The sequence below is a fragment of the Hesperophylax consimilis genome, chromosome 20 (assembly GCF_061612785.1).
Source record: "Hesperophylax consimilis isolate HC1 chromosome 20, BYU_Hcon_1.0, whole genome shotgun sequence".
Taxonomy (NCBI): Eukaryota; Metazoa; Arthropoda; class Insecta; order Trichoptera; family Limnephilidae; genus Hesperophylax; species Hesperophylax consimilis.
Genome location: NC_142855.1, coordinates 2,266,303 through 2,282,237, shown reverse-complemented (window position 1 = coordinate 2,282,237; position 15,935 = coordinate 2,266,303). Strand labels below are relative to the sequence as shown.

Genomic DNA, 15,935 nt, shown 5'->3' with positions numbered 1-15,935 from the left:
ACATAATTATCTGGCGGTTTTTCCATTACTTGTGCACTTATGTTCATGTATTTTATGACCGTCTTTGTGTTGCTTATATTTGTATCATGTTGTCTCCCTCTATATTTTGTTATATATATGCACACATTATGTACTTCTTGTTTAGTATTAATTTGTACCCTGATGATGCTTAAGTAAAGCGAAACCGGTCGGTTCTTAAATAATAAATATCGTGGTTTTAAAACAAAAAAGTATTTTATTTTATTAATAATTTTTGCAGTTGGAGTATGAAAAAGGCTCTTCTCCGCTGTGAGTAAGCGTGAGTTTAGTCAAATATTGCTCTTGAGAAAATGCATTTTTGTAGTCAGAACATGTTTGAACGCTTTCCTCCATTGTGAGTCAGCATGTGTTTCCTCAAATCTGTTTCATGACGCTGAATTGTTTTAACGCTTTTTTCCGCTCCAACCAATAAAGAGGCTACGATTCAAATTTTACTGGTTTCAATCTGCGCAGTGTTGCTTTGAGTTAAATCACGCCTCCCGCGCCTGCGCCGTAACGAAAACGTAATTTTAACGACAGTTTCTACAAAAACAACGTACATTGAACAGAACCGATGTGTTAATTCGAATTTTAGCCGGAGTTATAATAAGGTCAATGTTACTTTATGCTAGTAGTTATAATTAGTTCAATATTATCCGATTGAGTGAAGTCCTCCACCATACGAGCGCTCACCAAAAGAACCATCTCATCGAACATCACCACTCCGTAAGTCACATACGCGAATATCTATCCTTTTGGTTCAGCGAACTTAGCGTTTATTCACATGGGCACATACCTGCCTAGATAATCACAATTATAATCTCACGCATGTGTTGATAGTCAACGCGATTATCGCTGGATTATCTGTTGAGATCATCAATATATACAGTCGGAACAAGCAAAAGGTTTTTTTCCGCTGTGAGTCAGCATATGTCTCTTCAAAAGCCAGCTTCGAGAACATGAATACAGTCGGAACAAGCAAAAGGTTTTACTCCGCTGTGAGTCAGCATGTGTCTCTTCAAAAGCCAGCTTCGAGTACATGAATGGGTACAGTTCGAACAAGCAAAAGGTTTTACTCCGCTGTGAGTCAGCATGTGTCTCTTCAAAAGCCAGCTTCGAGAACATGAATGGGTACAGTTGGAACAAGAAAAAGATTTTTTAAATAGCCTCCGAAGGTTAAAAGATTCCCCACCCCTGTAAGGTAACTAACTTTTGGAAGTGTTAAGTAGTACATTTTTCTTCCATAATACGCTATTACGGTAGATAACCTGCCGAATTGATAAATGCTGCATTTTGACTCGTAAAGTGGTAGAAAGATTAGATGACCAATGTGACACTCTCATAAATTTCCAAAAAGCTTGTGCTACATATTGGCGCTCAATGTGACATTTTGACGACCTCCGTAGTAGGAGTATTGCAATATCCACTGTGAAACAGCATGTGTTTCTGCAACTGTGCTTTCTGAGAGCATGAATATGTACAGTGGTAACAAGAAAAAGGTTTGTTTCCATTGTGACTCATCATATGACTATTCAAATTTTCCTTTCGAGAACATGAAAACGTACATTCATTACAAGCAAATGGTTTTTCTCCACTGTGAGATAGCATGTGTCTCTTCAAATCTCCCTTTCGTAAACATGAATACAGACAGTTGTAACAAGCAAAAGGTTTTTTTCCACTGTGAGTCATCATGTGACTCTTCAAATGTCCCTTTTGAGAACTTGAAAACGAACAGTCATTACAAGCAAATGGTTTTCGTTCACTGTGAGACAGCATGTGTCTATTCAAATCTGCCTTTCGTAAACATGCATACGGACAGTCACAACAAGCAAAAGGTTTTTCTCCACTGTGAGTAATCATGTGGCTCTTCAAATTTTCCTTTCGAGAACATGAAAACGTACATTCATTACAAGCGAAAGGTTTTTCTCCACTGTGAGAGAGCATGTGTCTATTCAAATCTGCCTTTCGTAAACATGCATACGGACAGTTGTAACAAGCAAAAAGTTTTTCGCCACTGTGAGTCAGAATGTGGCTCTTCAAAGAACGCTTTTCAGCAAACGTTTTTTTGCAGTCTGAACATGAAAAGGGTTTTTCTGTGCTATGATTCAAAATTACGTGCCTCTTCAGATATTCCTTTTGAGAACATGAAAACGTACAGTCATAACAAGCAAAAGGTTTTTCTCCACTGTGAGTCAGCATGTGTCTCTTCAAATTTCCCTTTTGAGAACATGAAAACGTACAGACATTACAAGCAAATGGTTTTTCTCCACTGTGAGATAGCATGTGTCTATTCAAATCTCCCTTTCGTAAACATGAATACAGACAGTTGTAACAAGAAAAAGGTTTTTCGCCACTGTGAGTTAGGATGTGGTTCCTCAAAGATCGCTTTTCAACAAACGATTTTTTGCAGTCAGAACATGAAAAAGGTTTTTCTGTACTGTGAATCAGCGTGTGTCTCTTCAGTTGTGCCTTCCGAGAACATGAATACGGACAGTCGTAACAAGAAAAAGGTTGTTCACCACTGTGAGTGAGCATGTGGTTCCTCAAAGATCGCTTTTCAACAAACGATTTTTTGCAGTCAGAACATGAAAAAGGTTTTTCTCCAGTACGTTTGAGCAAGTGTTGGTCTAATGTAGTCTTATTAGGGCAGGAGAAAAAACAATAGGTACAAGTAAACCTCGTTTTCCCAGGATCCGTCTTCTGGTTCGATGGGTCTGAAAAGAATGAGAATAAAGCTGCATACATGTTAAGTAAAATAATTCAAAACAGAAATTGTGAATTGACAAAGGAAAAGAGATTTTACCTGCTATTCGTTTTATTCTTTCAGGGTGATCTAAACATTCTGTTTTGACATCTGGCAGGTCTATGTCTATTTCCGTATAAGGAATTTCCCCTCCGTCTCCTTCTCTAGGTACTGGTTCCACCATGATGGGAACAGTCTCCACATTAATTCTATCTGCAATAAATATTCAGTTTACAGAAAATTAACATTATGTTAATTTTAGTAATAAGAAGGACTCTTGATGAACATTGTATTGGATGACAACCATTTCTAAACTTTTCTGTCAACGATATTTTAATGTATAAATTGAAGCATATAAGGTTTGCACTATTCCATTAGTTGGTCATCCCGATAATATACACGGGGCTAACAGAAACGTTAGTACAATTTCATTCAAGCATATTAGGTAGGCATTATTTTGGCGAAACACTGGAAATAAAATCAAGGTATTGAAGCAAGTTTTTTTTTACATGTTTTTGATAGTAAAAAAAAACCTATCCCAAATTTACCTATCCTATCCATACCAGATCTAACATAACCTTTTATATACAAAACTTACCCGACATAACTCAACCTAACCTAACCTAATCTAACCTAACCTAACCTGACCTGACCTGACCTGACCTGACCTGACCTGACCTGACCTGACCTGACCTGACCTGACCTGACCTGACCTAACCTAACCTAACCTGACCTGACCTGACCTGACCTAACCTAACCTATACTTACCTTACCTAACCCATATTAATTTGTGACCAATGTCATTCTTATAGTCGATTTAATAAGATGCTTGCGCTACATATTGCAGCTCGACTTCTGTGAGTCAGCACGTGCCTTTTAAACTTTCCCTTTCGAGACCATAAATATCTGCAGTCGCAACAAGCAAAAGAATTTTCTCAACTTATGAGTCATGAGTCAGCATGTGGTTCATCAATTGTCCCTTTGAGAAAATGTTTTTTTGCAGTCGTAACATAAAAAAGGCTACTCTCCACTGTGAGTCACCATGTGTTTAGTCAAATATTCCTTTTTAGAAAATGCTTTTTTGCAGTCGGAACATAAGATAAGCTTTTCTCCAGTGTGCGTTTGTTTCCTCAAATCTCTCTTTTGAGAACATCAATATGTACAGTCGTAACAAGAAAAAGCTTTTTCACCACTGTGAGTCAAAATGTGTGTCTTCAAAAGCCAGCCCCAAAAACATGAATGGGTACAATTGGAGCAAAAAAATGTTTTTCTCGCTATTCATTATTTGCCACGTTAACGGCAACTAATGAATAATGAGAATAATGACCTACTAACGCTTCTTCGAAGTTAGTCACACCCTGGGTTTATTTTTATTTAATTAAATGATTGAGTCTCATGCTATATTTTTATACAATAAATTAAATTTCTGTAATATGAATCTTTTATTTGAGATAATCATCCTTTTATTCGTACACTTATTAGCAAATAACTTTTATCGTTACATTTTGCGCACAACGTGGTTTTGTTTTTCATTATTTTAAATATTGCATGATAATGTTAAATTGCTCTTTAATGTTACATTCGGCTAATATACATACTATTTAAATGTTACAATCGTGAATTTAAAAAATAAGTTAATTTTACCTGCTGTCCGGGTAATTCTTTCATAGTGCACTAAGCATTCTTCTTTAACATCTGGCAGGTCTATGTCCATATCCGTATAAGGAATCCCATCTACATCTTCTTGGGGTTCTGGCTCTGACTTGATGGGAACACTCTCCACATTAATTCTACCTGTAATAGTAAAAAGCAATATATACGATTTAAGGAAAATTAACATACCCCAGATGCCCGCTTCTGGGATATATATTTGTTGACACCTTTAAACATGAGCTCATAAATTGTATAGTCAACGGAATAATTATTATCTCCTAAATCGAGTACATACATCCTATGTCTGAGTAGATTATTGTATTTGTTGTTCCTATTCGTATATTAACTGAGTTTTGTTCTCATGTAAATGAGATCGTCTGCAAAAGCACAGAAAAAATAAATTTTATAGGTGTTTTACAAATCGTAAGTAAGACGAATGAATTATTTTCGTCATAAATTACTTTTAGGAATCGAAACTTTTAGCGAGCATTGGAGTTAAAAAGCTTGTAACGGTTGTCGTTTTCCTGTGAGGGTAATATTTAACGGAATTTAAATAATCAACAAGAGATCACTTCGTTAATATGCGTTTGTCCTGGCTGCGTTCTATACTCTGATCGACAGGAATTCTGAATATCTTAATTTGGCAACCTCAAACATTTTAAAACAACATATGCAATAGGTATACTAACTGCCTGTAGGAGTACTTTCGGCAAAATGAAAAACTTCCTGATTTACATCCGGGAGGTCAATAACTATAACCGTATGCAGCATTTCACCTGCTTCTTCTTCCTGGGAACCTGATTCCGTCTTGATTGAAACACTCTCTGGGTTGGGAAGATCCATGGCACTGTTATGTGATGGTTACTTGTCGAAGCTCACAAAATGCACCTGAAACAGAACTGACTTGTGTGAATTGAGTGTTTTATTTGTTAGTACATCTCTATCCTCGATTGAAAACATTATATATTTGGGTGTTATTATTGAATCAAATCTAAAAGAGAAATCGCAAATAAACACACTAACTAAATGAAGATATTAATAATTTGCAATCGAGCATCGTATTCATTGTGCAACAAACTCCCGGAGTTGCTCAGGGACTAATAAATGGTTGTATTATAGGATATCGCCAGCGTTAGCAATGCAAGTTCATTTGACTTATGCTGCTATTTGATATATCGTCTATGCGTACCGAACATTAAAACCAATAAAATATATTTGTAGCACGTCAGATCTATGAAGTTCTGAATAAATGATTGTAGTTAAGACGTCACATTAAGTACCTCCAGCGCCGGTACCTACGTGCTCTGGTACGCACCTACAGACATTAAAGACATTATTTTAAGTGGAGTACCAACAAAATTTTCTAAAGTAAAAGGATAGAGAGGTATCTCCTTCCCATAAAATTTACAAGATAAAAAGAAGTGAGACATTCGATTTTTTTCATATGTTTTCTTAACTTGACCGCACGGAACTAAGAATCGATAGACATTAGATGTAATGGTAACCACTGGTTTGATGCCAACTTTCTAGGTGGGCGGCTCCATAGTGCGACGGCGGGATAGCACCCCGATTGTCGAGGATTGAGTTTTCTGCAAAAAAAAATCCTAATAAGTTGAAGGATTCCTTATTCTTATTTAAGTAACGCTTTCTTACTCTAACCACCCGTATTATCGTATATTTGATCCGTCAATCTACTGTTTAACATTTTATTTTGCATTATTTCAATAAATATCTACGAAATACAAGTATAAAGTTAGGTAGACGTCACGATGACAGTTCAAACATCCATCGGATAGCCAGGGCTGAAGTTAGCAAACGGATTCTCTAACTTATTGTACTTATTGGGTTAGTTGAGCTAGAACCACGAAAGGGTTTAAAAAGTTTGCGGAAGTCCAAATTATAGCTCATGGGTTACTTAGTTTGCTTTGGAACAACATGAAGTGATTAAACTATACGAACTGCGTGATTTACTAGCGTGGTGAAGCAGTTAGAGCTATATTATGTAGATTAAAAAGAAACGGGACGACATGTTTCAAAGAGACGAAAGCACGCTTCATTAAAAGTTAGATGATAAATAGAAAATATGGAGACGTGACTAAGAAAGAGTGAAAAATATTGATTTATAGAAGGTAATTACTGACCGCAATGTTATAATCTATGCAGAAATTGTCTTAGTAAAATGCACTTTGCTAATAAATGTAAATCGGAAAACCGATGCAAATATTGTAATCAAAATCATCACTCTCTATTACATTTTAATACAACAGCATCCGACTCTTCTCACTCTAATGAGCAAGATTTAGCGGAAAATTCCGAGCGTGAATCTGAAAATCTATCCGATAATGTCACATTGTGCACTCTGAATAATGGAGATGCAAACGTTTTTTCTCCGAATCAAACCATACTATTAGGGACCGCATCCATTAATGTTCTTGATTTTAGGAATAATTATCAGAAAATACGTGTCCTAATCGATAGCGCATCGCAAAACGATTTCATTACAACGGAATGTTGCCAACGCCTTGGCTTACATTTATTCCCAAATCGCAATCACGCCACGATTAGAGGAATAGGGGATGTTGCTCAACGCGTTAAAGGAGTCACTAATTTGAGGTTTGAGTCTCGTTACAACAATAAAGTATCTTTCTCCATTCGACCTTTGGTCGTAGATCGCATCACAACTCAGCTGCCAGCATCATCGCTAAATCTAAACGCTTTATCTTATTTAAATGAATTACCACTTGCTGATGACGAATTCCACACCCCAGGGGTCATAGATGCAATCATCGGAGCCAATTTATTTGGCCAAATAATATTACCCGGTAAGGTAAAAGGCACACGGTTATTACCAAGTGCCATTGAGACCAGCTTAGGATATATAATAATAGGAAATGCACCTACTATCGAAAGTTCTTATTCCCTTGGTAACTCATTTTGCACAACGACAGAACCATCGGTTGAAGAACTTATTGCAAAATTCTGTCAATTGGAAAAGGTCACAGAGTGTGAATCACAATCACCGGAAGAAAATGTCCATGATGCAATTTATGTTCAATCTACCATCAGAGATCCGTCAGGTAGATGTATAGTTAACATCCCATTTAAGGATCCTCCAGAAATGCAAGGAGAATCTTATCAAGTAGCTTTACGTCATCGTTTGATGCTAGAAAAAGGATCACATCGCACCGCGTCGCATCGCATCGCAACAACATGCATCACATCGCACCGCATCGCATCGCTTCGCATCAACAAGCATCACATCGCACCGCATCGCATCGCATCGTATCAACACGCATCATATCGCACCGCATCGCATCGCATCGCATCAACATTAATCACATCGCACCGCATCGCATCGCTTCGCATCAACAAGCATCACATCGCACCGCATCGCATCGCATCGCATCAACACGCATCATATCGCACCGCAACGCAACGCAACGCAACGCATCGCATCGCATCACATCGCATGGCAGCTCACCGCAACGTAACGCAATGAAACGCAACGCAACGCAACGAAACGCAACGCAACTCATCGTATCTCATCGCAAAAAACTCAAAATAACATCAAATCATTTAGAAGTTGCTGAGAGGGCCATAGTATGTGATGTACAAGTAGTTCATTTTGAGAATGACCTAAAGAATTTACAAAAGCAACGTTACTTAGCCCCTGCATTAAGAAAATTAAGACTATTTTTAGACATTATTCTTATTAGTGTTGGAGGCAGATTGAAAAATTCTGATCTGAACTACAATTCTCAACATCCGATCTTGTTGCCAAGTAAGGAACACGTCACGACCATCCTCATCGATTATCACCATGATAAATATCTACATGCTGGACCACAGCTTTTAATATCTTTGCTACGTCAAAAATATTGGATACTTTCCGCTAGAAACTTGATTAGAAAACGTGTACACCTGTGCAACACCTGCTTCAAAACCAACCCAAAAGCCAATTTTCCGATTATGGGAGACTTGCCTGAGTGCCGGGTGAAACAATCAAAATCATTTTTACATACGGGCGTAGACCATGCAGCACCTATCGCAATCACAATGAATCAACAAAGAGGAACTCGTCGCTTAAAGGCTTACATGGGTTTATTCATATGTCCCGTCACTAAAGCCGTGCATATTGAACTTGTTTCTGATCTCAGCACAGATTGCTTTCTAAACGCCTTTAAACGTTTTATTTTACGACGAAGACCTTGCAGTACATTATATTCGGATAATGGAATTGCTTTCATCGGTGCCAAATCATATTTAAATGATTTGTATCATTTACTGAGTTCTGAACAATTTAAATACGCCTTTTCACATACCCTATCAGAATATCGAGTCCACTGGAAATTAAACCCACCTAGTGCCCCTCATTTCGGTGGTAGTTGGGAAGCCAATGTCCGAAGTGTGAAAACACACTTATACCGAGTAATAGGAGAGCAGCTCCTTATCTACGAAGAATTGTCCACTATCTTAGCTCAGATTGAAGCTTTATTAAACTTTCGTCCTCTGTCTCAATTGAGTTCTGATCCATTGGAACCGTTGGCACTTACCCCAGCGCATTTCCTCACATTAACCTATTTAACTGCATTGCCTTCTGCAGACGTGTCCCAAGAACCAGTCGGATTACTTAAAAGAAAATCTATGTTAGATCACATGGTTCAGAACTATTGGAGACGTTGGAAGATAGAGTACTTGAATTCTTTACAAACTAGGTTAAAATGGAACACTCCAGTTAATCCTGTACAAAAGGGTACGCTATTAAAGGCTGACAACGCACCACCTCTGCACTGGCCATTAGGTATTATAGATGAAGTTTATCCAGGCAAGGATGGTATTGTTCGAGTGGTACTTGTCCGAACCAAGGCAGGATCTTACAAGCGTCCTGTGGTAAAGGTTCGCCCTTTACCAAATCAATAAGCCTTTATTTTTCATTAGTTAGCCTAGTTATTTTAGAAGTATGCACACATACATCTGATTGTTATTTTTCTAATTACTTTATTTCTTATTTTTTTACATTATTATATTTTTTTACTCGCAATAGACACACGTCTTGAACAGTGAAAACACCATGTTATTCTATAGCAGTTATTTATTTTGTTTTTGTTATCGTATGTTGGTTTGTTTTGACCATTCTGTCAAGGCGGGGAGCATGTTTACGCCAAATAATGGCTAATTGTCGTGTAATTGCGAATTGTTTATGGCAATGAATTTTGTTCCTGAACCCCGTTTTCCTCTCCTTCATACCTCTCCTCTTTGTCCGGGAATCAGTCAGTGCAAAACCAACCGCCGTGACGCGAAGGGAACATCATTACCCATAACGTATCTTATCGCAAGAAACAATCAAAATCATCTTAACGCATCGCAATAAATAATATTTCGCTAAAACCAAAATTACAGTGGAATCCAAGTGAATCAGTGAATCCCAACAAGTGAATGATCCTCTACATCCGTAAGTACCCTTATACCCTTATAAATTCATTGCCAATGAATAATTGATTGTGTTATAAAAGGTCCACAGCTTAAACAGTCGCAGAAGTACTTGGATCACTACATTTATCAGACAACGCAGGGTCTTCTGAAGATTGATCGTAACATTGTTTAGCATCACGTTTTTCCCTCACCGATTTATTGAACATTATTGCCTGTTCACGCATTCCAGATAAAGTCAGTAAAGGCACAATGTTTCGGTCCGTTAATTTTCCAGCTAATTGCACTTTCATATGCGTATTAATCTTTTTAATCGTTTTAAACTCCATTTTTTTTTCTACTTTAACAAATTACGCAAGCAAACTTGTTCTTTTACATCTGTCAAACGAAATCACCATAGAAAACTGCACTTTCACTTCCTAATGTTGCCACTCTATCGAACAGAAACTGCAAAATATTATTCGCAAGTTCCAAAGTGTCAACTTAATAATCCGTTTCAACAGACCAGTATGATTCAAAATTTCATATCACATTGTTACCAACATAAAAGCAAACTTCTACCTTCGAATACGAATGTCACAATAATCGCAAAATTAACACTTAGCATATGAGGAATGTTATTCGCACATTTTAGAATTACCGCAATTATCGCAAACAAAATTACATGTTAATAAATATTTGATGGATCGATGGATTGCTACAGATCGCCAAACACAACAAGACAAAATAAACCCAATCCATGAATGCCGATCCGAACCAGAACACGTTGGTGCGCCATTGTTAACGCCGAAGTTAACATTTGGCGTGAATTTATCTTGAGCGCCACCTGTTTTTTTGTTTGAGTAAGGGAAACAGGAAACCATTGATGGAATTTCAGGGTTTAAGTGGACAACGAGTGCTGGCATTCATAGGTTAGGTTATTGTAATAAGAAGATAAATTTATGAGTGTAAATTAGATAGATATAATTTAAAGATATGAGTCGCACAAAGTACAGAGAAGTGTTATACATCCTAATTTGAAAATAATTGCAGTTTTGTGCGGGCTATAACGGTGTTCTTTTATCCTCTCGGTATTCCATCGGAAAATATTACAAGTGTAATATTTACAAGTGATATTCTAGCGAATAACAATAATATTGTTAAAACCGGGTAGTTTAAGTAGCTGCATGACGATTGGTTGAAAGTGAGCTCACTTTGTTTACCTTTTACCAGTGCTAGCCGATTTGCGGAAAACAGGCGTATCTCTGCCAATTCCCGTTATACAAATAAAGTGCTAGTCCGATTGCAGACAAATAGGCGTTATCTATTCCAAAAGCGAAAAACACATATTAAAGTAATTTTATAAATTCTTAAAAATCCCAAGTGCTGACACTATTATTATAATAATTTATTATTTGACGGTATAACAACAGTGGAATTTGGACTAGAGGCGAACGCGTTAGCGCCGAGTTTCGAAGAACGACAGTTCGAACCCCATTAATTCCAAATAAATAATTACCGTTTTATATCTATTTTTTTTCCATAAATATTAGTAAATATAAAAATAAATATACAAGTGAAAAAAAAACAGGACATTACAATAAATACAATACAACTCTTAGTGACATGTAAACATTAAAATAAACTTTAAATGGCAGATCCCCCGTGTACCCCCCCAGGGGCTAAAGATCCTTTTAAAAAATCGGGAACCACGCCGAGGTCACCGATAATCCGGAGCATTAGCAGTCCAGAACTAGTTAAGTCCCCAAGACAAACCCGAGCCGAAAGCAGAAAAGTTATGGACAAACGACAAAAGAAGGAAATTAAGACTAATAAACAAGCGTCAATCCCCACTAACACCAACTCTGCTCTTTCTACCACCACCGCAACAACATTCTCCTCTACTACAAGATCCTCACCAATAACACACGAGTCCAGTCCAGCGCTTCCATCTATCAACGAAGACAAAATTCCTCCTCTCAAAACCAAACCGATTCTGACTTCTGTTAAAATCCCCCAATATATTTCTCTCCAGAAAACGAAACAGTCCGAGACAGCCATGAATATTGTTCAAATTGCCACTCTGGCACTGAAAGCAGCCGAGCCTCTCAAAAATAACATATCCAAAGAAGTCCGCGACACAATAATCTCATCTTTGCTGGAGATAATTGAGAAAGGAGCCACACTGGGAAAACAACTTCATGCTCTGGAAGTCGAATTACTTGAAACCAAGGTGCAGAATGCAGAATGTCAACTGAAGATGGAAGAAAGACACTGTAGGGAAATGTCAGCTTTCTGCGCCAACTCTCAAAAAGAACCCGTACTCAGTTACGCCTCGGCAGTAGGGAATCGAGGAGATCGCACCAGACATGCCGTAATAGTGTCGTCATCAGACCAAGAAGCGACGTCAGAATCCATCACCTCAACAATAAAGGATATTATCAAGCCAGCCGACCTCAGAGTGGGTGTCAGTGGTATGTCAAAGGCCAAAAATAACAAGGTCATAATTACCTGCCCTAAAAAGTCAGATGCACAGAAGATCCTAACAGCAATTCCAGGGCTGACCAATGGTAACTTGGTTGCTCATGAGGGCAAACGTCTTAGACCTAATGTTATCTTGAAGGGGATCGAAAAAGAAACACAAGATTCCGAAATATTAGACATGATTTTGCAACAAAATGATACTATCTACGAAGCCACTGGAAATGATAAGGAAGCTATTAAAATTCTAAGATTCACAAACAACAGGAAAAATGATAGGCTACGAAATGTTATTCTGATCGTCAAAAAAGAAGTACACTCAGCTATGTTAAAACAAGAAAGAATAAATATAGGTTTCCAACGAGTCCGAGTCGAAGACAGCTGCCCAATCATGCAGTGCTATAAATGCATGGGATACGGTCACTCCGCCGCGAGATGTACTGAATCAAAAGATCGTTGTCTACACTGTGCTGGTGAACACAAATCATCTGACTGCACAAAAAAGGAACAAAAAGAAGAATTCCGTTGCTGGAACTGCTTTAAAATGGCCAAAGGCAAAATTGAGGCACCAAAACACAGATCAAACGATAGGGACTGCCCCTACCGTGCCATAATGATGTCACGCACAATGGAGAGAGTTGACTATGGCTAACTCAACTGTAACTACAGCATCCGGGACCCAGGCCAGTATAAATGAATACAAATATGAGAAAATTGAAGACTACAAGCCAATAAAAAATAGCCTTCGAATAATGTATCTTAACGCGAGAAGTATCAGAAATAAAATTGACGAGATTGAAGAAACTTTAAAGAGCATCAAACCCACTGTACACGTACTTGCAATATCCGAAACCTGGTTGGAAGATGGTGAGGAGTGCTTCTTCAACATCGACGGCTACCAAAGTACATTTGCGTCTCGCACCAATGAAAGAGGAGGAGGGGTGATTCTCTACACACACCATTCACTAAATGCTACAACTATCGAAAAACATTGTAGTGAAAATTCTTTCTTAGGAATTAATATCCGTAATAGAAATTTTAAACCGTTAAATATTTATGTTATATACAGAAAGCCTACCTCAAACATTAACGAATTCTTAATGTATCTTGAATCTATTTTAAATAACTGTAGAAATGATACCCTTATCTTTGGTGACTTCAACATTGACATTCTTCAAAAAAATAATACATCTCTTAAGTACATCAACACGCTAGACTCATACAACTGTTTCATATGTAACACATCCTATCCTACACGAGTAACAGATACCTCTACTTCTCTAATAGACCATATCATCTCAAACAGACAAAATATTTCCTCAACTACTGCAAATATAGATGCCTACCTAAGTGATCATAACATTTTGATATTAGATTACCAAAACAGCTTGAAACATCACACTAATAATAGAATACATTCTTTTTCAAACAACACCAAAACCGATAAAAACATGTTAAAAACATATTTAGAATCCCACAACTTTCCACACGAAACCACCAGTAATGCAAATGAAAACTATAATAATTTTAATGAATACATCAAAACAGCAATAAAATCATCCCAACATAAATCTGAGTTACGCATAGGAGACCAACGGAGGGGTAATACTCCATGGTTTGATGCAAAATTAAATGCACTTATCAAACAGCGCAACAATGCGTTTAAACTCTGGAAAAAAAATCAGCAAAGTGATATATTCACAGCACTGAGAAATAAAACAAGAAATCAAGTTACCAACTATAGAAGATATGCTAAAACCAAATACTACACGACTATATTTAAAGAAAACCTGCGTAATCCGCGACAGACATGGAAAATAATAAATGCAATTCTAACAAATAGCTCGACACCCCAGAAAGATGAAATTGAATGTCTTCTCATTAAGAATGAAGAAATAACATGCCCAACACAGATAGCTTCAACTTTTAACAACTTCTTTATATCAGTTGGGGAAAACTTAGCAGCCACAATTGCATCATATCCAGATGATTCTATCACTATAAACACGGATCAAAAAGCAATCCAGTCCTTATACATGGCCAAAACAAATAAAACAGAAGTTCTCAGTATCATCTCTCAACTAAAGTCTAATGCATCTCCAGGTTTAGATGGAATTACACCAGTGTACCTGAACTTTTGCAAAGATATATTAGCTGACCACCTTGTTTTTCTTATTAATCAATCCCTGGATAGTGGAATCTTCCCAGATCAACTAAAGATAGCAAAAATAATTCCGATTTACAAAGATGATTGCAAAAAAAATCCTTCTAATTATCGTCCTATATCCATCCTATCTGTCGTCTCTAAAGTTTTTGAAAAGGTTATTAAGCTTAGGCTCACTAAATATCTCTTATCAAACAATTTACTCGCATCCCAACAGTATGGATTCAGAAACCAATCTAACACAAAATGTGCTGCCTTCGATTTTGTATACGCCCTCCAAAAGCATATAGACCAGGGAAAGCATGCTGCAGGCTTATTTATAGATTTAAAAAAGGCATTCGATACGGTTGACCATGGGATACTACTAAAGAAGCTAGAACACCTAGGCATAGTAGGCACTCCCCTGAAGTTACTGTGTAGCTACCTCTCTAATCGACACTGTCAGACCTTTGTTGGAAAAGGGACAAGCAACATGGGAACGATAAAATGTGGCGTGCCTCAGGGCTCCGTACTTGGACCATTGCTATTTTTAATATACATAAATGATATTGCTAAATGGGGACTTAAGGGTACAATACAACTCTATGCAGATGACACAGTGATTCTTTATCACAATAATGATTTAAACAAACTTGAAAAGGAAATGGAAAGGGATATAGCTTGCCTGGCAAACTGGCTGCGACTAAACAAACTTAGCCTAAACATTAAAAAAAACACATTACATACTGTTTGCAAATAAAAAAAATGTAAGTCTTAATATAAGTCTTGATAATAACCGCCTTGAAAGGGTTGATGTTACAAAATATCTTGGCCTTTTCATTGATTCACAACTCACATGGAATCACCAATTTAAACATGTTCTATCCAAAATTACTCCTATAACTGGTGTTTTATATAGACTTCGCGGGTTACTTCCTCCCTCTCTATTAAAATCGATTTACCATGCTATGATTCACTCACATCTAATATATCTCGCCGGAATCTGGGGATTTGCTACAAAAAAAATGATTTCAGAAGTCCAAGTCGTCCAAAATAGAGCCCTGCGAAATATTTTCAGTCTACCTTGGGACACACATGTCAAAGACATCTACAGAAACACCCAAATACTTCCTTTTAATACCATTCCCACTTTTGAAATAACGAAAACTATATTACAAGTAATTCAACACTCGGCACATTCCAACACTACACTCTATTACAATTGCGACGTACACCAACACAACACAAGAAATCACAACAAACTTCATATACCAAAAATCAAATCAACAAAATATGGACTAAGATCCCTAGAATACATAGCTCACACAAAATATAATCAACTACCCAACGAGATCAAATGTGCAAGTCAATGTAAAAAGACCCAAACTAACATGCTCAAACTTCAACTTATTAATGACTATCTGAAATAATAATGTTGTGTATGTCCCATAATATGTCCATTTAATACATACAACTATATGTTTCATG

The 15,935-nt window shown here is 37.2% G+C and overlaps 1 protein-coding gene across 1 annotated transcript; it reads right to left on the bottom strand.

The window, feature by feature from the left end:
• Nucleotides 1-1,381: 1,381 nt before the first annotated feature.
• LOC149413904 (uncharacterized) lies at nucleotides 1,382-5,257 on the bottom strand. Its single transcript, XM_089643919.1, has 5 exons — nucleotides 5,191-5,257; nucleotides 4,406-4,555; nucleotides 2,822-2,974; nucleotides 2,628-2,732; nucleotides 1,382-1,479 (listed from the first exon to the last, which is right to left on the bottom strand). The coding sequence occupies exons 1-5, from the start codon at nucleotides 5,255-5,257 to the stop codon at nucleotides 1,382-1,384; spliced, it is 573 nt and encodes a 190-aa protein (XP_089500045.1).
• Nucleotides 5,258-15,935: the final 10,678 nt, after the last annotated feature.